The sequence below is a fragment of the Cyanistes caeruleus genome, chromosome 4, assembly GCF_971803275.1.
Source record: "Cyanistes caeruleus chromosome 4, bCyaCae1.hap1.1, whole genome shotgun sequence".
NCBI lineage: Eukaryota > Metazoa > Chordata > Aves > Passeriformes > Paridae > Cyanistes > Cyanistes caeruleus.
The window spans coordinates 36,082,831-36,109,438 of NC_141704.1; the positions used below are offsets into that span (position 1 = coordinate 36,082,831).

The following is a 26,608-nucleotide window of genomic DNA, read 5'->3' on the forward strand; positions in this document are numbered from 1 at the left end:
TCTTCAAGATGCTTTTCATGAATGAGGGAGTGCCAGAGGAAAAGAGTTACTGGATGAACAAAACTAATGCAAGACATTAATTTCTTAACTGACTTGGTTTGCTACAGCATGAGAGGCTGTCCTCTCAAAAGTAAAATAAGTCATAGGCTGTATACTTGCCACAGATACCGAGCAAAATGGAAGCATCTGTGGAACCACCTGATGTTACAAGTCTCTGGGTTTGAGCAATTAGAGTATGGGATGTATGTATGTGTGTGTACATGTGAATTTCTTGCCATAGCATTGTCAGTTTCTGCCAGTGAGATCTTCATCTAGCCTTGTTCCTTCTGCGTGGTGCTCTAGCAGCCGCAGGTATCCTGTCTTTTGTCTCGGCCGGTCAGGCTCAGGCTCAGGTGTGAATCATGGTGCTGGGACACGCTCCACAGGCGGGCGAGGGGATGGAGCCACAGGCGGGGATGCAGAGCCACGCTCCCAGAGTTTTGGAGATGGGAAGGCTGAAGAGGGATGAAAGAAACAGCTGGCGGAAGAGAGCGGGGAAAAGGCGAGCGGTAGGGCTGAGGCTTTGGACGCTGAATGGGGACGGAGATGCTGAGCAGGCGGGCAGGGGCTCTGCCCTCACCACGGCCCTATGTGTGCCTGTGCCCCTGTCCCCGTCCCCAGTCCTGCCCCGCTCGGCCCGCCGCTCTCGGCACGGGGCGGGGGCGCCGGGCCCGTCCCGCCCCGTCTCGCCCCCGTCACCAGGCGATGCTGCGGCCAAGATGGCGCCGGGCGTCGAGTAAGCGCGAGTATAGCGGCTCCGCTCCCGGCGCTCTCCCCACCTCGGGCAGGGGCGGGCGCAGGGATGAGGCGCGTTCCTGGTCCCGGCTGGTCGTCGTGAGGGGCGCGGGCAGGCAGACACCATGGCGGGGATTATCAAGAAGCAGATCCTGAAGCATCTCTCCAGGTCAGTGGGGCGCGGTGCACCGGGCAGGCTGAGGCGGCGCGGGGCGGGGGCGACTGCGGGTCCCTGTCGCCGAGAGCGACCCCCGGTCTGGGCGCCGGGCGGGGGGACCGGGTCCATTCTGTCCGCAGAAGGGGGAACTGAAGCCGCCTTCTCGTAGTGATTTGGAGGCGGAGGAGGTGGCCGGTGGGCACAACCGCTTAGGATGGCCCCTAGCCCCCGGCTCCTTCGCCCGGTGCCCGGCGGCGCGGGCGGGGAGGGGGCTCGGTGTGCCTGGCGCAGGAGGGAGTCACCGAGTGAGTCACCGCCGGGCTCCGGCCGCCTCCCCGCCGGGCCGACGGTGCCCGCCCCCGCTGCCCGAGGTGTGCGGGGGGCACAGGAGAGGGGGAGACCCCGACCCTTGTGATCCCCGGGCGGCGGGGGCGAACAGCAGCCGCCCCGGTGCGCCGGCTGGCCGGGGCTGGGGCAGCTCGGCCTGTGTCCTTGCAGCTCAGCTCGCGATTTCCGAGCTCTTGAGACACAGGTGAGGCCGAGCAACAAAAAGGTGCACGCAGAGAGATGAAAATAAGTTCGTGGTTTTCTGTGTAACCGAAATAATGTCTTAGGTGCCTCGCGGCCTAAAACAAAACAAACAAACCTACTGTAAATTTCTTATCTGTCAATGTCGTGTACTTTGAAGATGGAGAAATCACAGAAAGTACCCAATCTGATTCATACAGTTTTAAAAAGCTGCATCAGGTTTCTCCCGTTTTCTAAAGAGGCAAAAACCTGTTAGGCACTTGATCTGTCATAATACTACAGCATAGCTAATTCTTCAGAGCTTACTTTTATTTCTTAAAAGATATAACCTGAAATACTTAAATTTTCTAGGTTTTTTTTTTTTATTTTACCCAAAATGTTTTATTCCACTTTCGTGTGGTATGTCTGTAAAGTGTTTATAGAGAAAAACAAACAAAATGAAGTGACAGATTGTCATTTGATTAATCTGTTGTTGATGCACACATAAAACATCATTCTCATTCCAAATCTTTTGATATCTATCTGCTAAATATGATGTATAGAGCAGTAGTAGAATAATTTTTCTTCTCCGCCCTGCTCATGAGTTATGTAGCAGGGAATGCTGACAAAGAAATCTTTTCTTCACATGAAAATGACGGAGCACCGTATAAATGGAAATGCAACAAGAAGATGTCATCAGCCTTGAGTCAGTTTTCTAATCAGCAGTGTGCTTGGAATAGCTGGATGTAGCAGCTTGTTTCCTGTAGTGGTATACAGTGAGCTGTATGGATAGAGAAGTGAGCTCTAGTCTCTGTGCTACAGGTTAACTCTAAAATGTGTCTGGGAGTAAGATGAGTCAGTTTTTGTCTGGTTTTTCAAATGAACAGCTGAATAGATTAGAACTAAGCACTTTGTCATGTTGGTAAATTTGTGATTCTTGTAGGTTGTGATAGTGCTTACTCAACAAGGCTCTGTCAAATGATTATGACAAATTTTATCACTTCTGGAAAACTTATGGAATATATCGAGTGATCTGAGGCTTGCAAATTGAATCTCATGTTCATAATCCATACACACAAAGAGTGTGTTTGCTACCTAAAATGTAGACAGTATTATTAAGCCTCTTGTTATGGGTGTTCTTCATTATATGTCCAGATAATATCTTTACTTCCTGCAGAACAGGTGTTTCAGTGGTTTCAGAAGTTGCTTACTCAGGAAAACAGAATTCAAGTGACATGAGCTTAAATTTCAGGACCTTCATTTTTCAGCAAAGATCATAAAAGTATTAATTTGCGATTCTCTTTAATAAGTTTTATGAGAATGTGACTAAGGAGCTGAATACATAAGGAATTTCCTGTAACAGAGAGAGTGCCAAAGGACACTTTTACTTTTACTATAGTAGTTGCTGTTCTGCAGTTTTCATAGTAACTTGAAACTGCTGCCTGCTTGTCATCTTCAGCTAAGCAGGTATTAGTGGCAGGATTAAAATTTATTGGAAGAGGTGCATATATAATAAAGCAATAGTGGAAAGAATTACCCTCTTATCTCAATTTATTTTAATTTTTGAATATTTTATTTCCCTTCATGTTTGAACAAAGATACGAATTTGTACCTTAAGTTACACAGAAGTACTTTGATTTTTTGCCACAAACCACAGAACAGCTGAGGTTGGAAGGGATCTTTAGTAGTCATCTTGTCCAGCTCCCCCAATCATCATTGATTTGGCGGTTTGCCATGAAGATTACTGCAATATCTGTTAATCATGTGTTTACTCTTTTTCCTATCTAGGTTCTGTGTTTGCAAATTTGAAAGCATTATGTCATTCAGCAATGCAGTTTCCATTTAGCAGTTCACAGTGCTTTTATTAGATTAATTAGATGAATGGACACTGGTGTAGAAGGAGCCTCATCATTCTACATTTGTTAGCGAAAATTTTACATAGGTATCAGTCTTTAAGGTCTGAGAACAAGAAGATGACCCAAACTGCATTTTGAAACGTTTCTGATATCTGAGTTACTTTTTATCTTTGTTAAGAGTTTTTTTCTTATTGTTGTGTCACAGTTTAAGAGCAGTGAAGGTAATAAGACTAATTTTATTTGGCTTGTAACAAGTCTGTATCCCATCTTAGGATGTGGTGATGAGTTTTTTTCTTTTTCAGTCTTTTGAAATTTTAAAAAATGTCCTCTATCTTCAACATGCATTGTTCTTTCCCAAGGCTGTGGTAGAAAATAAAAAGGAAGGAAGGGGTAGGAACAAACTATGTGTGTTTTTGTTGTACTTCACTAGGATATGAAACTAAGTGTATAAACCAAACTGAAGAGATGAGTTTGCCATTTGGAGGCTTGAATTTTGTCATCAACACATCAATGTTGTGTTAGGTGTGGTTTTACTGAATGCAGTTGACTGAGGGTCTTTTTTTCATACGTTCCCTAAAAGGAAACAAGTGTCTGGATAACAGCATCATCCTTTACAAAGGTAGGAAAGATACACCATCCCTAGGAAAAGTCTTGTCTGTAGTGCTGGGATCACTTGCTCATACTGTAAAGGTTGGAACTTGTGTTGAATCTTCATTTGGGCTGTTATGTATTTTCAGTGGGTGAGAGATTTCTTGTTGAACAGCATCTTTTAACTGCAAGATTTTCTGTTCAGTGTTCTGCTATGATGATTGCAGATATCCTTTAGCATTCCTTCTTTTTTCTCAGACTTGGTGGACAAGTGTACGAAACAATGGTCTTAAAGATTTCCCACAGGAATCTAGATTGCCCTGTGCAAGTTCACTGTGGTATTATTGTAGTACTGTCTCTGGCTGTGAGGGGATCATCTCCATGGCAGGGGTTTCAATCTTGGGTTTTTTGCATGGGAGGTACTATACAGAGATTGGATATTACTAACTCAGACTTGTATAAGGGTGTTTTCAGGTGTTTTTTAGTTTTGGCATTTAGTCTCATTGAAATTCCCTTTCTAGTTAATGAGGAGACTGAATCTTCTGTATATCTGTATGATCCCTGCCTTTCTGTGAAAAATAGTTCTGTTTATCAAGATCCGTGTAAAAGAAGCATGAAGGCAAGCTTATAAACTTTGCCTGTCAGATAAGTAGCTGCACTGAATATGACAGTTTTCATCTCAATTGGTATTAAGTCTTAGGTTTATCAATGATAACACATAGTTCAACTTAAAAAGTTACAGTTTGCATCTTACTCAATATTTTCCACAAAGAAAACAGTAAGAGGTTTTAAAGTGTCTGGTATGGCAGAGATTGTTTTCAGTTGTGTCATTAGTTAATGTTCTGCATGAACTTAGACCTTTGCTTTTGCTTATCTGAATCAATAGACGTGAACATACTAAGATTTCAATAGAAGAAAATTGCAGTGAGTTTTGTGACAATTATTTTCATCTCATAGTTGGGAAGTCATTCTAAAGCTCATACGAAGAATAGTTGTACAAAGAGGAACATCCTAATTGTGTGGATATCGGGAATCAGCTGCTCCTGATATAAACAATGATATCCTACATCATCTGGTACAATTTCACTGATACATATCCTACCAAGTATTTGCCCTGCATATTGACCTGCTTTTATGCCAGTCAGACATGTCTGATTGGTGAGGAATGTTGTCCTCTCAAGAGATTTGAGGTGACTCCTTTCAGAGTAAAGCAGTGTAACACCTTTATTGGGCTAGAACATTTTCTTCCTGTAAGTAAATGACCAAAATTGTTTGGATGAACTTTGAAAATTATGCTAGTAGCAAAATATGTAGGTTTTCGCTTATTTTCAGTTTTGTGTATTCCACTTCTCTGTCACTTTAGTTTTGAGAAAGTTAGCCAATTCCTTTAGCCAGCCAAAGAACACAAAGTGTGTACTTTTCTGCTTCTTTCTTTGCTTGTACTAATTTTGCAGTGTATTCTAGGTGACTGACTATTGGCTTGTGTAGTATGTGAGAAAATTGCAAAACACAATGTAGACATAACAATCTCTGTTGTTCTGAATGAGTTTGTATTGAATCTGAATGAAGAAAGTGTTAGCATTATGTCCTTCTTAAATGCTGAACCTAGGGAAAGAATAGGCCTGAAAAACTACAGGTAGTAAAGCAGAGCTGCTTGAGACAACAGACAAGAAGGAGGAGAAAGAGCAATTTTAAGTTTCACTGTAATCCTGTATTTCTTAAATTCCCTTATGTTTGAAAATCAATACTTTTAGTATTTAAGTGGAGACCTCATGCCAACAATTTCTTCCGTGTGAATGTGTTGGTAATGTTCCTATGAGCATGAACGAATCAGTAAATGCTTTTTTTTCAACAGAAATAAAAAGCTTCCACTTTCTTCTGTTTTTGTTAGTAGCTTCATGTATCATATTGCATTTTAAGATTCTGTAACAGAACATTTTCCAGAATTCAAACTGAAATTGCTCTGGTGCTTTATGAAATTATACATGTATTTTGGAGATAAATGAGCGATAATGCATTTTCTGGTAAAATTCTTAATCATTACCTTTATTAAGATTTGATATCAAGTCTTGTGTTACACCTCAGAAAGATCTCTTAAGCTTTCAGTATTGTTTGGGTTAATAAAATAAACTCACAGAATTTGACTTCTCATTTTCAGTTTGTTTTACGTTATTTTTGCAAATGTATTACAAATCTAAATGCTAATTCTACAGACATTCATACAATTGAAGTTCTGTTGAAGTCAGACAACTCTTGTTCATACATAATAAAAACTAGTACATTTGCACAATCAAGAGGAATTAATCAGCAGCATTTTAGTTGTATGTGATCATTTTCTTTAAAGAGTTCTCAGAATACTAGTAAGTTTCACAATGAAAATGATCTTGGAAGATTGTTCTGTTCAAGTATCTGACACACTAGTATTAAGCTTTCTCTGGGAAAAAAAAGGATATTTAAATAAAGCCTGTAAGGAATAAAATTGTCTTTTAAGGTCAAGTGATTATGGAGTATGTAAGAATCAAAACTAGCCCACATTTCATTTTTTTGACATTTGTTATTTCTCCTGCCAAAGCCTTAGTATTTTGAGGATTTTTTTTAATATTGAAGCAGAATAAAAGTCTGTACTAAATAACTCCAAGGATGAGAGGTGCTTTTTAAAGTGTCTCATTTTATTTTTTCTTTTTTTCTACAAGAAGATTGGACAAAGGAGATCAGATAATTTCTGATGGGACATTAATGGAATTATAAAAGCTTATGTGAAGTGATTTATTTCACAGGGTTTTTTTTTGTGAATCATGAGAATAATTGCTAACAAGTAATTACTCAATTATATTAAGAGTATCTTGGCTTTGGCCACCTGCACAATAACCCAGGTACTCCTGTAGGAGTAGACCTTTGTGGAGCTGGTCCTAACCACGGTTCAGATCTCTTTATTGTCTTTTTTTTTTTTGTAAGGAAACACAGGAGAGGAAAGAGTTCCAGCTAGGCTATGCTTTTTAGTTCTTCCAGCCTCCCTGGGTGGATGAATGAGCCCTGCTGGAAGAATAATGTCCTCAGCACAGATTTTGTGCTGGCCCTGCCGTGCATCTTTTACCATTTAGCTTGAGAACACCCAGGTTTGTTTTTTTCTCCTCAGAGACACTTGCTCCTTCTGACTGCCAAGGAGGCCACACTTGGATCCAGCCACTAGGAACCTGAAAGTTGTGTGGTTGCCTACTTCTGAACAGTTTTCATGGTGTAGTTTCTTCCATTGCTGGGGGTCTGGAGACTAGAGAAGAATAATTTATAACTAGGTATCTGTAATGCACTTTAGTGATAAATCTCTTAAATGCTGTTCTGATATCCCAACAAACTGCCTACCAAGGCCACTATCCAAATGTTTGGGTTTTGTTGCACCCGAAAGGGTAAAAGCGTAGGAATTAATTATATTTAATCTGAGGCATCTCTTTGAAGTGAAAACAGTTAGCAGAGAACTTTGTTTTTGAGGTCCTTGTTTTACTAAAATTTCATAGCCTGCGAAATCAAACTGTCAGACACATCCAAGTCTTTGTAGCACCACCCCAAACACAAAAACAAATCCAGAAGTCCCATTTTCCTACATCTTTAGAGTCAGGTTTCTTTAGTGTGAATTTTGAATAGCTGAGGTTTAGACATTGTAAATAGGAACAAGTAATGTGAGAAATCTCAGGGTAGGCAAAACAAAACTGAAAAGTTGTCTCCCATTTAAAAATAGAATAAAACCCTCTTATGCTGCATCTTTGGGCTGTCTTCCTTACCATCTTCCAAATGTACTTACTGGGTATCTCTGAAATTACTTGGCTACATTATACAGATGTTTTCTGCATGATTAAAATTTTCTTCATAAGCTGTTCATTTAAACAGGGCTACAGCATATCTGTAGTATCAGATAGCAAGGCATATTCTCATGGGAGTCTAGTGTTTTACACAGGTCTGTTTCCTTTTGAATTCCGTAGTGTCATGATGTGTAACAAACTGTTGTAACTGCAGTTATCTTCAGCAAAAACTCTCTTACATTATTGTATCACTCCTTTTTCCCTTTGCACTTGATCCCTTGTATATCCCCTGTGTCCCATTCCCTGCAGCGATCCCAGCTGGCTCTGGTGGAGATTGGTTTGCTGTGATTATCCTTACTACCAAAATGGGTACCAGAAGCTTCTCAGAAGCCGTGGCAACTGACCACTTGCTTTCACCAGGAATAGGGGCCTTATGTCTGAATACCTTGCCCTCAGGTAAATTCCCCTCTCCCACCTTTGTAGCATAAATGTAAGAGGTGGTATGTATTTATATAAATTTGGGAGTGAAGTGAGCTCTATAAGATGTAATTTAAATTTGTAATTTAAAATTCTGCAAAAATAGTTGTTTGCTGTGCAGCTGTGTGCTTTGGCTTCTTTGGGGTTTTTGTAAGTCCTAAATTAAATTTGAAAAATGGGTTTGTGAACTAAATCAGCAATCCCATTATAAAAATACCTTTGTGTGTATTTTCTAAATTTAATCTGAATATTCCCAATATCTTTAGGCTATATGACATTTACTGTTTTTTATTTAAATCTAGTAAATTATTTTCCATAACTTACTGTGTATTACCTCTGTGTTGATATATTTGAAGAACTGATCAGCTGTTTAACTAGTTTACAGTGAGAAGATCAAGTCACAAGAAAGTGATTTTATTTTTTTTAATTAAATGAGTTCTTATAGCTAATATCTTATGAAAATATTTTATTGTGAGAGCTGATGAGTTAACATTAAAAAAGATACATGCTGATGTTACATAAATAAATGATGCAGTTTCCAAAAAGCAGATATTGTTATGCTTTTACACTGTATCATTATTGTTTTAAATTTCTGTTTCATCAAATGGCTTTTTTTTTGCATTAGGTACAGAATGCTGTATTTTAAGTGGAATTTAATAGTTATCAAATATAAGCAAATTAAGGTGTGTTTTTTTGCTGCCTGCAGTGGGGAAGTTGTATATACATTGCCACATATTGTTTGATATATTCAGGATCTTTTGTTATCTTGTACTCAGCATATCAAGGCCTAACTTGTATAGGGTTGTCATATTTGAATAAAGTTCTTTAGGTTTGATCGTATTGGCCATTTCTCTGCTTGATGTGAAAAGACTCATGGAACAGAAAAGCTTAATTTTGATCTGTGTGAGGGTTTATCATAAATGTAAGATAAATTGCTTGAGCAGTGTTTTACTTGCAACATGATTATCATTCGTGCAGTGCAAGCTCCTCATTTATGCACAGTGCTTGGCTGTGTCTGCACAGATCTGCTTCATGACACATAATTAGATAATAACCATTGATGACAGCAGCTGTCTCAGTTCTGCCTGTACCCAAAAAGCAAGCTATACAGCTTTTCTAAATGGAAAGAAAATAATTTCCTATATGTGTTATTACAGAATTAACCAAGGGAAGCATTATGTGCTGTCAAGAGACTTGGTGGGGATGTCCGTATTTGAGAAAGTGTGGAATGAGTTTTGAAGCAAGTAGGTGTGTACTAAGATGTCTTTAGGAGGTCACCTGGAGTGAGAGTATGTGCTGAAGTCCTTCTGTGTTGTGATAAAATGGAAGCAGTTATTTGGAAAGTATCAGCAAAGCAGATGTATTATTCAGGGTTACTGCAGTGGAATGGGTAAGGGGGTGGTGTGATAGTGCACCAGATGTGTTACACAAATATGGGTTGCTTGTTGAGCCAAGGTCCTAATTAGTGATTTCCCTGGAAAGGAAGATCTGTCTTTAGACTATGATACATCAAAAAGCATGATAAATGTTAGGTGCTTGAGGTTCTATATAGTGGCCTGAAAAGTCCCCCCAGAAGCTGTAGGGTTAGGGGTGGTATTTTGGACATGTCCAGTGTGCTATAACTCATGGCCAGCCTGAGAGCAGTAGGTCCAGGCTGGGTGTGTAAGCAAGGAAATGCTCTGTCCTGCTCCAGGGGGCTGAGTGATGAGCACGTTCACAAAGTGCTTTGCAGCAGATGATGCAGATCCTCGCATGAATATCCAACAGGCCGTGGAGGGTTCTCCATATTGCACTCAGACACCAAATACACACCTGACAATTCTGCAAATGTTCAAGGTAAGATTAGCTAAAGCATGTAGGCATTCATGTGAAGTGGCCACAATACCAATAGGTAAAGTGGTGATACCTTACTTATGTACAAATGGATGTTGGAGGGTATAAGAAGGTGCCAATTGGGTGTCAGAGGTAGTGAGGGGTGTACTTGATCAAGCCAATTTCTTAAAATCAGCTATGGTTTGTGGTGTTAGGCTGGATGATAAGAACTCAGTTGTAACAGTATACGCTGTTGATCCCAATACTTTGTTTCTGTGGCAAATTTGACCAGGAGTTAGTTCTATTCCTCCTCTTCTACTTGAAGTCTTAAAACTTAAAGTGGTACAGTGAGCTGAATGGTAATAGACCTCCTTCACTCTGTTACTTAGAGTCATGGGAAGGAAACATCTTCCTGAGAAACTCAATTGAAAAAGACCGTTCTTCTTGTTTCAGAAATGGTGTAATATTCCTTAGTGATCAAATAACATGGTTCAGCCAGGTGAAACAGTAAAAAACCACCAGTTATCTTCGTGTTCCCTTTCTGCTGTTCTATTATTGATCTAGTTGCCAGTGCTTAGTAGGTCATGCTTCCCTTTTTCAGAGCATGTTGTTTAAGCAGGTTGAGTTCATAACAAGGAGATAAGCAAAACTTGCAGCACATACTGTGATTTAATAATTTTTCATGATTAGAGCATATATTTAGAGTCATATTACTGAGGAAATTTTATTTAAAAAGCGGGGAAGGCACGTGGTAGAGGTGAGGAAAGTGGTTGTATATTCAAGAGATGTGCAAAACAGCTGAGAATCTGTCCAAATGTGATCCAGACTTCTCTTATTTCTCTACTAAATCCAGAGGTTGGAGTTTCCATTGTCAAAGGTACCTGGTATTCGCTCCAAACCTTTGAGGAGCACTGCTCTAAGCTTCACGTGGTTTGTGGCCTTCCATATACAAACCATAAGCTTGTGACTTCAGAAAAGTGTTTTCTGATTTTCTCTACATGTTTTTTTTGTGGGGGTATAGTTTTTGTTTTCAACTTCTTGGACATCTTCTCTGCCAGCTTGGTGGAGTGCTCCATTCAGAGCTCTAAGCCTGTGGTGTTACAAACCTTTAGAAAATAAATATTTTAGGCAAGGAGATAAATGCATCTTTTATGTAGGCTTGGAGTTAATTTAGACGGAGAGAAGTGAAAGAACTGCTGTGGTCCTGACAAAATACGTTGATTGTAACTTCTCTTTGGTTCTTGAAACTGCACTGTTACTGTACAGTCTTTTATGCTTTTCATTAAACTCTTAGTCTGCACTTTGTAAATTAAAGTTGAACTGTCTATCTGGAACTTCATAGGAATATTTAGTGCATATGTGTGTAGATGCACCCAAACGTCTATGCCTGTGTCAGGCAGCTTGTGATATTGATAAATTCATATTTCTGGGTTCTTGCATTTAAACTGTAAATGTTTTACAGCATTATTCTACTCACAAAATTATTAAAACTGTATTGAAATCTATACTATCACAGAAGAATTCAAACCTCAGATGTTTTGAGAAAGGAAGTGTAGTTTGTGAAACTGAAACTCAGTCTGTGAAAATGGTTTTGCTAAGAATATCTTCTCACAGCTCATGTGTTTTTTCCTTCCATGACTTTTGACATGAAGAGTACAGTCTAAACAGGTAGAGAGAGATACTCTTATATCTGTCTCCTCTGAATGAAGCAGCACTTAGAGCATTTTTCCTTTCACTGGCTGCAGGAGGGGAAATAAATTCAAAGCAACACTCTTGGAAGAATTAAAAAAAATGTATATAGAAAAAGTGATGGTCCTTCTTGAATTTTTTCCCTGTTCTTCTGCTCCCTATTGAGAGAGTGGCTTCTATTCTGTTTGCTTGAAGGATACTGAAAGTAACTCAAAAATGGCTTTGCTGTTGCCATTCTCCTCTTTAATGGTATTTTGGTATCTTTCTTGCTCTGAAGTTTGAAAACCTCTCTGTAGGTCCTGTGTGTTTCTCTGTGATGTGTCTGCAGCTGTCACCAGGATAATGCTTAGATCTGTCTCCAAGCTGAGAGGCATTTCTGGTGTTGCTGAGCAACAGGGACTCTAAGGGGGACTTCTTTCACAAAGCATGAGTGTCAGGAGACTTGCATGTACCTGTGTGCGTGTAATGGCAGAATGGTTTTGCTTTTGCTGTGTAAATGTGACTTTAAAATGACACCAGTTTGTAATTGACCCTTACCTACAAAGTCAAGAGTAAGAGGTCTTACTCTGACCGAAAACACTCAGTGGCTGTTTTTTTACTTCTAGGAATTTTGTACAGCCCGAGTCAGATGAGATTTTGCAATGGTTTCTGAGATGGGAAGTTTTATATTTTGCAGTTAGGTAGGTTGTTTTAATGAGGAAGGTTATTTAGCTCTTCTCATCATTCTTTCTTGTTGAAAGCAAGAAAAAAGGGTAACCAGAAAACAAAATAATTCAAGTCTTTATTCCCCTCATAATGTTTCTAAATAGAGCATGTAGAAGTACATTAGTTGCCAAGGAAAATACATTTATCAATAGCCTTATCTCAATATATTTTTAGTACTGAAATTATGAAACTATATTACTCACAGATTAAATTTCATTGCTTGTGGATAATTTATGACTAAGCAATACAGTAACAATTGCAGCACTTTTGTCGTAAGAAATATATCTAGTATTATTTGCAAATATGTTTGCATTTTGTAAATGCATCTTCAAAGCTAACCATCCTAGGAATGGAGTAGGGCAGTTGGACTCAAAAAATGCCTGCTCTTTTTCAAGCTGTACTTGGAAACTGTTAAGAGGAAAAGCTTGCCAACCTTTTTCATCTTCTTCCACTATCTCCCCCCAGTATCAACTTAATGAGGACCTTGTAGTTGAGTTAAAAGTTGGTCTCTTCAATGCAAAGGAAATGCTGGAATTGCACCTCCTGGGGCATTGCTTCAGGGTGATGTTCCATCACTAAAGACAGACAAACCCCTTTGCTCTCTGCCTGGAGAATAGCAGCACCAGGAGATTTCGGTGGGAAAAGTCACAAAGCATAATGCCAGCAGCATTTTCCGCTACCTAATCTTGTAAAACTAGACTCAATTGATGAGCAGAAACAATTTCTCATGGCAGATTGAAAGTGTGGTAAAGTACAGCCTTTTCTTAGCTTATGGTAGATACAGTGCTCCAGCTGTTGGTTGGAAGGTAGAGAACCCATGGCCTCTGTTGTTTTGTCAGCAAGGAAGTAAACCATTTGACATGGTCACACAGATTGTTTCACCATATCAGCAAGTCCTAGTGCATTTGAAACATGAAGTAATTTATATGTACACTTTTAAACAGTTACACTTTTTACCACATGGATATCACATTCAGCTTTCAAGTTTTCGTCCAGTATTTTATGTACCTCATGCTTCTGTGTGTGTATGCATATTTCTAATCTGTCATTAAATTCTATGACAAAATCTAATTGACATTGTAAATGAAACTTTTTTATTGCAAGATTTTAACTAAATATATAGAAAGGTACTGCTTATGACAGTAATTTTAGAGGTTTGGGGTTTTTTCTTCTTTTGAAATATTAAGGAGTGAAAAAGATTCAATTCTACTTTATATAGTTTAAAATAAATAGTTTAATAGTTTGAGTCAAGGATCATTTGTTATTCTGGGTGATGCAAAAATTAGAAGATATCTCACAATATATTTTTGTTTATGTATTTATAAACTGAGCTAAGGAGATGAAAAAAATTCGAGGGCAAGTAATTTCCATTATACTATTTCTTTCTAGGTTGAAATTTATCTAAGATTTCTTCACCCCCAGACCATTGCTTTAAGTTATGCAGGATAGCTTTGATTGCTTTATATATATTTACTTAAGGTGTGTTTCTTTTTAGGTTCACCAAAAATCTGTCACCTGACAAGATCAACCTGAGCACATTAAAGGGGGAAGGTCAGCTGACCAATTTAGAGCTGGATCAAGAGGTACTCCAGAACATGCTTGATCTTCCAACATGGTTGGCTATAAACAAGGTGTTTTGTAATAAAGCATCCATTAGGGTGAGTGTTTTATTGTGCTGGAATGGTAATTAAACAAATCTTGCTTTTCATTCTGTCTCTGTAAACTTTCAAGCAAATTTGTATTTGTAGAAAACGGTGATAAGTACTTGATAAAATTTTAAAGAACAAAAAAAATTTTGTCAGGAATAATTTCTTCCTTATTTTTGTTTCTTATGTGATGACATAAAATACATCTGGAAATAATGAAAATAGGAGGGATTATTTTTATTTATTTGTTTATTTTATTTCTGAGTAGAATTCATTCTTGCATATCCTGAAAATGTGCTAGAAGTAAAAGTTTGTATTTGTCCATGGTAATTAGTCTATCATAATTATTTATTATTCTCTTTTTTTGTGTGCTGTCTCTTCACTTCCCTTTGTTTATTGCTTTCCCTCTTGTTCTTTCTTGTTTCCATTTCCAGAAATACCTTTCTGAGGGATTCTGATCTCTGTGGGAAATGTGGGAAACACAGTAAATCTAGTAGATACTGTGGTTTTGGCCATTGTGGCTGCTAATAGTTGAAACAATGTATATCATCCGTACCACATTTTAAGAATGTGGGATTAAGAAATGAAGGCTGGCTTTTCCGTTGCCTGAAGTTACAATGTGGTCAAACATTAGCACCTCTTTAGTCTTTTGGTGGGGTTTATGGGGTTTTTTTGGTGTTCTTTCTTTGTTTTTTTTCCCCCACTGATGGGATGTTATCCTGATTTTTCTGAATTCAGTGAACTTGATGTTTTGTTGCAGGCATCCAATCAGTTATAGGTCAACAGAGGAAATGTAGATTTTCTTTCCTTTTAAAGGAAAGAATGTGTAAGCAGTGATACTTTTTCTGATTCTTGACAACTCACTGTTAAAGAGACAGATTCTACTTTGTTGATTTGTTTTTCTGCTCAGTGGTACGTAGATTTTGAAGTTCGAACTCTTTAACATCTAGTGTAGGCATAAAGTTACCATACAGTATGTTCAGATGAACTAAATATTTTGATAATAATATTATACTGAGTTCAGAAGTTGGAAATATGATTTGTATGCCTAAAACACATTCAGTGTGATTTATTTTATTTTAATATTTACTGTATTTTTAATATTTAATTTGCTTTAGAATAGTGTTTTCTCTTGCAGATACCATGGACAAAATTGAAAACACATCCCATCTCTTTGGTGAGTTCTGAAATAAACTTCGAAATGTACTGTGTGTAGCAGAATCTATATAAAATATTTATATAGTTCTCTTGATGTGATTCTAGAATAACTGAAACATTAACAGGCCTTTACTAAGTGTCTTCTGGGTAGCAGCAGATCAAGGCAAAAAGTCTTAATGTTTTCCTTGGTAGGTTTGTTTCCTTAATCTGTGGCTTTGGTGTAATCACTGTAATGTTTGACTGTTGGCTCATTTCTGTTAAGTTTTCAGTCATTACATGTTAATTTGTGTTTACCTGAAGGGTAGTTATTTGTCCAACTAACCCCTTTTTTTTTACAAGTTCCTGTCTTTCCTTTGGAGCTAACTTTTCTGGGACTTTTCAGTTCTACGTCTGTACTTTACACAGTGATCTCAGCTGTAGCAGGTTTGACACACATGACATTTATAGGGTTTTTGTAACCACTTAGGATTTAGCCTGGATATAAATAGGAGGCAAAATGTGTAAATAGGACTCAGCAACAATTAGAAGTCATGTTAATTTTTGCATTTTCTTTCCTTTGTTCTTTATTTTTAAATATAGTAACAACTGTAGTAGCACCAGAAGTAATTTATTTGGTGCTGAGTAAACTTTATCAATTGCATTTGCTTAAGAGTGAATATTCCTTTAGGTGTTGTGTTTCCCAGTCTTGCAGTGAATGTGCTTGTAATTCCTTCGTTCTGAATCAGACTTGGGAAAAACATGTTGTTTTAAATAATTGATGCATTTGCTAGTGACCCAGTTGGAATGTACTGATGTCTGTACTGCTTCTTCCTGGCACCCAGAACTTGAAGTCTGGTAATGCCAAGGTGGGATGATTCAGCCTCGTGGCTGTGAGATGCAACTGCCAAATTAGGAAATCGGTTTAAGCTGTGCTATTCTTAAACATGACACACTTTGACCTGCGGTAGCAAGGCGCTGTTTGCTTTGCTCCCATTGAATTTACATTCGCACCCTTTGAGGCTAAGATAACTTCCAAGGCAACTTTTTTTACATAAAGGTTTCCTTGAACAAGTGTATTGAATAGGTAACAAAAGTTCACTATCCAATGGTAGATTGTACAACAGCCTTTTTGATTTCTAAAGGAAAGTGAATTCAGTGGCCTAAGTGCCAAACCTCAGCCCTTCATTACATCACTGAACTTCTGGTATTTTGGCAGGGATAGGGGAGGGGGAGCAGAAATTTTTGCTACTGAGAGTTGAATTAAGTTGGAATAGCATCCTCTGTTAGCACAGCTTACTGGGTAACTAGAACCCACTTGTCTAGCCAAAGGGCCTTTCATTTAGCTGAGTTGCCCTTTGTGAGAATCAGTCTGTTAACATAGTGGCACATACTGTTATCTTTGTTCATCCACTTCTGGTTTTTTATGACAAACAAGATAGTTTTGAGGAGTGATTTTGGTCCCCAAGGATGATCTGCATCAGTTTTTACTTCATCCAAATACAGTAGTTGCTAGTGAGAAAAAACATAGCTCTACATTCAGGCATTCTTTGTTACCTCTTTTTTATATTGTGCCATCTCCTTGAATCCTACTGTTCTGTGCACTAGTCATGTAGTAAAGAGAATCCTTAAAAGAGTGGTCAAATATCCAAAACTGTTAGGATAACTAGGAGAAATCTTGGCTTCCCCCCACTATCCTCGAACTTAGGGATTGGATTTTTCTTGGTTTTTTTTTCTCTGGTGTTTTCAAGGCAAGATAATAATTGAGACAGCTAAAAAAAAAATTAAAATGTCCAAATTTACTGTCATGTTACTGTTATATCAAAATACAGTGAAGTATAAATAAATCCAGACTAGACAGTTCATGAATTTTTTGGTTTGTAGTCAGGTTCTTCTCATGGATAAGAGTAGCAGATAAAAATGTGGAGCAAGCAGATGATGACAACAGGCATGATTAACACAATATGATAGTAATCATATTGTATAGCTGAGGCAGGTTGAATCATGAAAAATCTAAAATTGAGGACAAAGGGGCTTTTGGTGTTTGTCTGACCTAAGGGCATAAATGGGGGAATTCAGAAGGGCTCGTAGAACGTTAGAATTAGACAGAAAAAGTCTTAACTGCTGTGCTTTGAATCAGTTTGTATTAAGTATTTCCTTGAAGGAACAGCCATATAGAAATAAAATTCAGATAACTACACATCAAAGCATGTCCATTTTGAAATGCGATTTTTGAAAATGTGTACGTTGGATAAATAATATTAAGGGATCAAGAATTTAATGATATAGAATTTGACTGGGGATGTGTTAGAAGTCACAAAATATAAAAAAAAGAAAATGTTTTAAAAAGATAATTCTAATGAGTTACAAAAGTTTATGGAAAAATTGACATGGTAGGAAATGTTTTATATTTCAGGAACAGTTCTCAAGTGATCTTTTTTTGTTTGGATTTTTGTTCTTCATATGTTGTCTATTTACTTTGTTACCTCTAAGGTCTCCAATTTGTTTTGTTTTGTTTTGTTTCTCAAGTCCTTGGATAAAGTTGTGATGGAAATGAGCACATGTGAAGAGCCACGTGCCCCTAATGGACCCTCTCCGATAGCAACTGCATCCGGGCAGAGGTCAGTGATGGTACTTACATCTAATTGGTCAAAAAGGGTTTGGAACTACATAAAACAGATCAAGTGCAAATTTTCAGAAGTATATAGGGTTGCAGCTTGCCATTCCCATCTCCTCTAAAATTTTATTTTATTGCTTTTGTGTGAAGTAGTGCAGTGACAATGGAGCTATCCAGGCACAAGCCTGGAGAGAACATGTGAACTAGGTATGGTGCTTGCAAAGTATGTTTCAAAGGGGTAAAACTGCTATGTCAGATGTTTAATTGATATTAAGTTTTTAAAAAATGGATTATGTCTTGCTTTCATCCTTTTTGGAAAACAGATGTAATATTCATGTAGGTTTTAAAAATTTTCCTTTTTTATTTGTTTTATCAAAAGAGTTTTAAGGATTGTTTGTTAGTGCAGTGTTTCATTTCCATAATTGTTTCCTTAATAATTCCTTAATCAGCTGATTCTTACCAAGACATTTCATGCACATTGTGTAGCCCAAAAGTTGTGCAATTTGGTGAGACAATACAATGTTACATCAGTGATTTTTTTTTCTCTCTGCACCCCAATTATTTCCTTTACGTGGACTCAAAACATTTTTCTGTGTTCACAGGGAGCTATATACAGAGAAATAAATTTGATGATAGATTTTTTTTTTTCTAGTTGTTACTGCTGTTCAATGTGTAGAAGTAGTCCATGGGCTCTGTGTCTCCTAAGGTGTACTTAGCTTGAAAACCACTACCATAGAGATTTTGTGTAGAATGAAGGTTGGAAAAGGAATGACAAACCACACAAGTTTGTTTTTTTTAAACAAGCAGAAAAAAACCCCAAGAAAACAAAAGGGCAGAAATTTTTCAATGTTAAAATTATATTTTATATTCAATTCTCCATACACTAATCTACAACAATCAGAACATATAAGATTTTTATTTTAAGGTTATTTGCAACAGCTTAATATTTTTCAATACTGGAATGCATGTTGATTTGCTTTAGAAGTGTAACCACCATTTAGGATGCCATTCTTAATAGAATGAAATAAAGCAAATACTTTATACCATTTTGAATATCTGAAAGCTATTATTTTTAATGGACAAAATAATTTGGCTCATAGACATAAATACTAACCAGACTGGAATCATCATGAATTGACATGAATTGTTCCTTATGTATGCATAAAGAAGAGTAAGCTTTCTGCATAATGATATAGACTGGTTTTTTTATGTATGTATAATGACATATAATACATACATCCACATAACCTGACATGGAAGCATTGCATTAACTGTTGTACTTTGTGTAGATTGATCTTGGTCAAATATATGTTCTTTAACTATGTAGAGATGAGGATCACAGAGTGAAAATTATTGTAAACTGCATCAAGTGTATTGAACAAAAGTTGTTAACTGCAGAATATGATAGTAGCTTCATTTATTTTAATATCTGTTTCATAATTTATTTCATCTGTTTAATTTTGTGCCCTTTCACTCGGTTTATATTTAATACGTTGGTATTTCACTTTTTAGTGAATATGGCTTTGCTGAAAAAGTGGTAGAAGGTATTTCAGTTTCTGTGAACTCCATTATAATAAGGATTGGCGCAAAAGCCTTTAATGCTTCATTTGAACTTTCCCAACTGAGAATATATAGCGTAAATGCAAACTGGGAGCATGCTGACCTTAGATTTACCAGAATACAAGAAGCTCAACGTGGAGAGGTAAATAATTCCTTTTACTAACTTTTTTCCCTTGTTTTTGTGGTAAAGGAGGAAGTTGAATTACAACCTTTTATAGGGTAGAGAACATGCCATTACTGGGAATGGAGACATTCTGTGCTCAGTAATTGCAGTTGTTCTAGGAACACAAATATGTAAAAATGGTGGATGTGAGTCAATGGCCAGTGTGGATGCTTAGGCAAGAACAAAGACCAGGGCAAGCAGATAATAAGGTTTCCCTCCTATGTTCTCTTAGTGGGTGACTATTCTAAAATGCAAACTGAAGAATAACTTGAAGAGTACTGAAAGAACAAAGAATGGTATATTAAATATGGAAGGATAAGAAGTTGTGCTGGTTTTGTTATTGTTGTTGTCATTAGTAGTAGTAATAATAATAACAAGAATTATATTTTAAAAGTTTTAACTGGCTATTTATTTGCTTGTGAGGGTTTTTTCTGATACGGATTTTCTTTTTCTAAAGCAGTTTTAAATGAAATTTAGTTAAGTTCTTGAGCAATTATTTTCTTGGAATAACTAGATCATGTATATATATAAAAAAAGTAATAGCAGTAAAGTGTATATGTTTCTACTGTCCCTGAGAATAGTACATGGAAGTGCTGGTTTGATGTACACCGCTCATTTGCCTTCTCCCAGCTAACCAAAGTTAAAGGTATACTGAGTGCAAGGATGATTCTAAATATTGTATTCAAGGAGTCTTATTTTAGCATCATACATCTGGGTCAGCTTACTCCAGAATTAAGGAGTCTGGTAGTTAATTTTTATTTAGGGAAAGAAACGCCAAGAAAATATCAGTTAAAAATACCACAGAAGTAAGAAGTTGAAAACTATTTTTCTGAATTTTCCTTTCCTTCAGTTTATATGTATTCTTATGTTCTCATGTTAGTCAAGTCTGAATGGGAAGAGTTAGTATGACTAGATGGAGATTTGTATTGGCAGGTTTTTTGATTTTGTAGTTTTTAGGAAGAATTTGATTCTGAACAGTTGTACACAACATGGTGCACAACAGAACTTTCCTTGGGAGTATGTTTCTTTTAGTGCAATTAATACCAGAAACAAATATCTAGAAATTACAGTGAATGATTTGTTAGCAGTAAGTTGCATGAAAAGGTGAAAATCCAAAACCAGTACTCTGAAGATAGCATGTGCTGAGCCATATATTTAGTGCATGATCATTTAGCTTTGCACTGTAGCTACATTCTTATTATAGTAAGGAGTTTCCTTAGAATACTTTTAGAAGCTTTTGATCACACTGCATCTCCTGGATGAGGAGCATAGGTACTCTTCTGCAAATAGTGTTACAGGATGCTTTGCACTGCACTTTACATCTTGCTCGCTTGACAAAGTGCATCTCCTTTCCAGACACACTGAGTATGTTTTACTTAAGTCTCTGCATATGTTCTCAGGACATATGCTGTAAGGTTTTCAAACTGACAAGAGGCGAATGACACGTGAAGAATAAGACACACACTGAACAAGTTCTTCCATCTTGCTCTTTACTCATGGCTGATCCTTTTTTCTTCAGAGAATAATCATAGGATCATTAAGGTTGGAAAAGAACTGCAAGATCATTGAGTCCAACTTTTGACCAAACGTCACCATGCCCACTAAACCACAGCACTAAGTGCCATGTCCAGTCACTTCTTGAAACTCTTCAGGGATGGTGACTCTACCACTTCCCTAGGCAGCCCATTCCAATGCTTAACCACCTTTCTAGTGAATAAATTCTTCCTCATGTCCCTGCCTTAGCCTCCCTTAGTGCAACTTGAGGCCGTTTCCTCTTGTCTTGTTGCTACTCTTGTCTCCTGCCTGGGAGAAGAGACCAACCCTCATCTTTCTGCAGTCTCCCCTCAGACAGTTGTACAGAGCAATAAGGTCGCTTCTGAGCCTCCTTTTCTCCAGGCTAAACAAGCCTATCTCCCTCAGATGCTCCTCAGAAGACTTGTGCTCCAGACCCTTCACCTTCTCTGGATGCACTCCAGCCACCTCCATGTCTGTGCTGTGGTGAGGGGCCCAGAACTGAACAGTCATTCTCCCCCAGCCTGCAATGCTGCCTGCAGTTGTTATGACCCAAGTGCAGGACCTGGCACCTGGCCTTGTTGAACATCATAATATTACCCTTGGCCCATCAACCAAACTGTCCAGATCCCCCTCCAGTGCTTCCTACCCTGCAGCAGATCAACACTCTCCTAGCTTAGTGTTGTCTGTGAACCTACTGAAGGAACTTGATCCCATCATCCAAATTGTGTAAGAAGGTGTTTTAGATAAACCAGAATTACAGATTTTCCCTGTCCTGTTTTTCCCTGATGTCCTGTTCATTTGATGTGCTCCATGATGTTCCTGCTGGACAGTCGCTCATTTGTCCATATTTGATTTTCAGTGTCTAGCTGTACTTGATGCTCTTGCATCATTATTCTAACATTTGCTTGCTGTGTGCATGTAGTGTATTCAAAGCTTGTGGGGTTCTACATGGCATCCAGTGTGCTCAATGTTTAACTTTCTCTTTTAATTGAAACAAAATACTCCAAAAAACTTCTATCATGTAGCTTTGCTTCCCTCCCTACTCTTTTCTTATTTAACATTTTGAAACTAAAGTACATAAATAAATTTTTTCCTCTCCCAAGCAGCCTTCTATGCAATAGTTGTGACCTTTATTTTCTTCTGAATATTTTAAATGCTGCTTGTTACCTCAGCCTGCTTGGAAGTAGCTTAATGTTTCTGTGACAAGCAAGGTGAAGGCTTCCTGACACATTTAGGTGGAATAACAAATGAGTTGTATTTGTTCTCTTTGTATGGCTCATGTGGGTTTGTGTGTACTTATGTACAGATATATACATATACATGCACAGGACTAGATGCAAGTAACTGTCATGTTGCATCATGGTGTTTTTCTTTTTTTTTCTGTCTTTAAAGGTTTTGACTTTTAAAGAGATCAACTGGCAGATGATCAGAATAGAAGCTGATGCAATCCAGAGTTCTAAGCATGAAATCATGAGTGCTCCAGTTCGACTGATTACTAACCAATCAAAAATTAGGGTGACGCTTAAAAGAAGGGTAAACTTGAAACATTTAAAGTCTTATTTTATTTTTTATTTTGTAACTCATGCTCTTAATGCATGCATGCATGTAGTAAAGATTTTAAATTTAGGCCATACTGAATGCAGAATTCCCTGAACTAAATTTATTATAACATGTAACTGGTAAGACTATAGAGTTTACAAGAAAAACTGCAGGCAGGTTTGAAAATGAAGACCTTATGCAGGTCCTGTTAATAAAATGGTATGATCTCCAGACCTTTGTTTATGATGGTGCTTGTTGTTTAAGCTCTCTAGATTCAGGTAATATACAACTTACATTTAGAGAAATGCAGCAATTTAATATCTGGTGCATGCCAAATACATAGAGTGAGGCATAAATATACTGTGTCTTAGGTACTTCTTAGTTAATGAGAGGAATAAAATTTAAAATAAAAATAGTTTGTTACTGCTTTTTGCATGCAGCTTTTCTTTACCCTCTGTATTTAATATAAGAAATGTAAGTACTTAGTTCAACTTCTTTAAATTTTTATTTTATAGTTAAAGGACTGTAATGTTGTAGCATCCAAACTGGTTCTGATTCTGGATGATTTGCTGTGGGTTTTGACTGATTCCCAATTGAAAGCCATGGTGCAGTATGCCAAATCTCTTAGTGAAGCCATAGAGAAATCAGCAGAACAGAGGAAAAGCTTGGCTTCTGAAACAGCCCAGGTATGAGAATTGATTGCCTCACTGTATTGTTATCAGGTGTTCTACAATACAACACAGCGTGGTTAGTTGTGTTATTTTGGAGAATGTTCGATTATTCATTTTCATTCAGCTGTATATCTTAAGTTACATTGGGAATGAATCGTAGTTTAAATAGGCTTGATTTTGCAAGATTTTGTGTTTTGATATTAACTGCAGAATATAAAAGAAGTTTCATATTTTTATCCATGTACAGAGTATTTAGGCTTCTGTATTTACTTAACTCTTTATTGACTGTGTAGTAAATTTGTTCTCCAAATATTTTATGGTTATGAATTTAAATAATTAAGACACAATAAGGTAGCCTTAATGTGTAGGTAGATATGCTTACTATAATAATTTAAAGTGTTTGTCCATTTTCTCATGGTACTGAAAAATTAGGTTTTAAGAGCTTACCTTCATGCAGCTTTCATTGGAATACATAGTGAAAACCAATTCTGCTTTAAATATTATTTCTGCTGGAATATCTGCTATTGATGCTGCATGTCAATAGTGGTGTACTTCAGCACATAGAGCAGGATGGACCAACTGGGCTTTGTGAGTGTTGAGGGGAGGCACCTCTTCTTGTCTGTGAAGAAGGAGGACAAGTACACTGATAGAAGATAAGTGCTATAAAGTAAAACATGATTGATTACTGAGTACAGTCAGTTGTTGAGAGTCTCCTAGAATAAGAGTCAGTGTACTGTAACGGGGAATTCAGTTCCTGTGCTGGCCCTGATGCTTTATGCTGTGGTTTGAAGGCTTAGCCACAGCAATCTAATGGTTACCTGCTCTTGAGTAGGGAGGTTCTGATTCTTCGGTGCCCTGTACTTGCATCTCACCTGTTCTCTGACACTGGCAAACTCATGTTTGACCCTATTGTGATGTCTGAGGACACCATTTAGCCTGAGGAGCTAAATTAGCAGAAAGGAGCCCACTGTTGGTTTAGTTCCCTGAACAGCTTGCAACAAAAGTTAGAAAAATGCCAGTGCTGCATGTGGCAGGAGTGTAAGGAAGTGTGAGGAATGGAGAGAATGGGGAATTCACTGGCACTGCAGTACTGTGCACACATCCATTAGCTCAACTTAGTTTTATTCTAAAACAGTAAAAACACCTAAATCTCAGTAATGATCCAATGGGGAATGTATGTCATGCAGATTTTTTCTTGTTTCAAACGCCTGTTTTGTGTAAATAGATGGATACCTATTGAAAGAAACAATATAAATTATAATATCAATTATAAATTGATGTGGTTGACTAAATGTTTTTTCAGAGCTCTGCCCCTGCACCCAGTTCCCAGCAGGTGAAAGCACACCAGACAACAGCAGCACCTGATCAAAATGATGCAATAGTAAAATTGTTTAATGATTTTGATGTTAAGGAAACTTCTTATCACTTAGTAATTTCCCATTTGGACCTACATATATGTGATGATATCCATTCTAAAGAAAAAGGTAATTTTTTTTTTTTTTAAAGTAGCATGTCTGTGAATCATAATCATCTTTGGGGAGACATATTGAGGAATACAGTGAGACAAAAATAATACAAGAAAGTCAAGAGACTTTAGTTCAGAGGAATAGTTAGAATTGTCTCCAGTATCTGTGGACTCATGTAAAACTCTTTAGGTGGCTCTGTTAGGATAACATTTCATTATTAAGTGTAATTATTTTAGAATAAGTGCAAAACCTAAGAGTGTTAGCACCTTCTGTGCCTTTTCTTTTTCTAGGAATTGATTCTTTCAGTCTGATTGTTACTGCTGCATTTTTTTCTAAGTTAACTGGTTATGAAGAATGCAGTGGCAACATTCTTGTGGCTTGAAGGGGTCACTATACAATCTGCTTCTGTAATACTCTTATAAATACAGACCAATAAAAGAGCAGTCCTCTTTGTTTTACTAATTTAGAAAATTTGGTATGGTCTGCGGCACATGGAAAGAATGGAACAAGTGTCCTGTGACCTTACAATATTGTGTGTAAATCTTGTACTGCTTCTTTTTAACAAAAGCTTATTGCATGGAGTTATATTTAGAATCAGAAAAAAAAAAAGAAGACAAATAAGGGCACTTTTTTCATGCCTTTTAAAAGTGATCACAGGAGAGTAAGATATTAGTGTGTATCCAAGAAACTGGCTAGTCCCTGAAAAATTTATGGAAACATACAAGGTCTGCTGAAGAAGAGCATGAAAAACATAGGGCTTCTCAAATGCATTTCCTTGATTAGGGAAGACACTTTCAGAGCAGCAGAGCATAAGTTTCACTGGCTAGAGACATATTTCCTTACATGCAGTGTATCTATGGCAGTTGGAATTTATCACTCCTAGTGAGATTTTTTTATCGGTCCTTTATTTTTAGCCATGAAGTTTAAATTTAACAGTGATGAGATGATTCTCAGAAGACCTCTTTACTGCAATATTTGTCAAAATTATATTATATTCTTGATTCAAAGACTGATCATAATCATATATTCAGTGTAAGAAGTTTTGTTTCAGAAAAAGTGCAGTAATATGTTTTCAAAGTGTTGTCTTTTTAATATCATTGAAAACAGTATGCAGTTTGTAAGTAATGACTGAGTATGGAATTCTGATCTTTAGAAACCAGTGAAGACTATCTGAATGAAAATTTTGGGGGGAGATAATGAGGTTGTAAGGACAGACAGTAAAGGGAAGAAAGTAGTAGCTGTTAGGTGTTTAAAGGATTACAGCAACATGAGAACTGACATGCTAAATGCAATGTCCACAGAGCCAAGCATTGTCTCGTTTTACAGACCCAAACAGACGTGTTACAGGAGGGGCCATGCAGCTTTCCTTCAGCTATTTAACAGTGGACTACTATCCATTTCACAAAGCAGGTATGAAAGTGAGCATTTCATGAATTACCTGTGACTGTAACTATCTTCCTCGAATTCTAAAGTGCTACATGTATACATCTTGGATAATTGTGCTCAAACCATTTGAAACACACCTTTTTACTTCCTTCTGTATACAAAAAACAAACAACAAAAGCAACAACCTGGGAACCAGTTTAATTTCTGCAAATTAGCTGTTTTAGGCCAAATGCTTTTCACTGTTTTCTTTGGTCAGCAAAATAGTGTTTACACATTTTTGACATGAAGAGAATTTTGTGGTGACAGAGGAATGCAGTATTACATATTTAAAATTCAGTAATCGGATATTTGCAAGAATCAATCTGTTAGATTTTTTAATATATAGAAATCTATAATTTTATGTCCATTTCCAATAAGTGTTTTGCTTTTTATGTAATTTTGCTGAACAAGAATCTCAGTGTGTAGAGGTTCAATTATGTAGCCTTTTGTTAAGAAATGTTATTTAAAAAAGTTAGCGATTTCCAAAGAAATGTTTCTTACAAATAAAATATT

At 37.3% G+C, this 26,608-nt stretch overlaps 1 protein-coding gene across 9 annotated transcripts in view; it reads left to right on the plus strand.

The window, feature by feature from the left end:
* The first annotated feature begins 232 nt into the window (after positions 1 to 232).
* BLTP3B (bridge-like lipid transfer protein family member 3B) overlaps positions 233 to 26,608 on the plus strand; it is a 47,763-nt gene continuing 21,387 nt past the window's right edge. For 2 of the 9 annotated variants that reach the window (XR_015285870.1, XM_086885827.1), the window contains exons 1-10: positions 734 to 943; positions 7,986 to 8,132; positions 13,855 to 14,017; positions 15,144 to 15,182; positions 17,669 to 17,760; positions 19,269 to 19,458; positions 22,387 to 22,527; positions 23,049 to 23,219; positions 24,508 to 24,688; positions 25,997 to 26,080. Coding sequence is in view for 5 of the 9 variants with exons in the window: in XM_086885827.1 (XP_086741953.1) it covers positions 8,110 to 8,132; positions 13,855 to 14,017; positions 15,144 to 15,182; positions 17,669 to 17,760; positions 19,269 to 19,458; positions 22,387 to 22,527; positions 23,049 to 23,219; positions 24,508 to 24,688; positions 25,997 to 26,080 (1,084 nt within the window). In the remaining 4 variants the exon portion in view is untranslated. Of the gene's footprint in view, positions 944 to 7,985; positions 8,133 to 13,854; positions 14,018 to 15,128; positions 15,183 to 17,668; positions 17,761 to 19,268; positions 19,459 to 22,386; positions 22,528 to 23,048; positions 23,220 to 24,507; positions 24,689 to 25,996; positions 26,081 to 26,608 lie in introns of all 9 variants that reach the window. The other 7 variants (XR_015285869.1, XM_086885825.1, XM_086885826.1 and 4 more) reach the window with 6 other exon arrangements.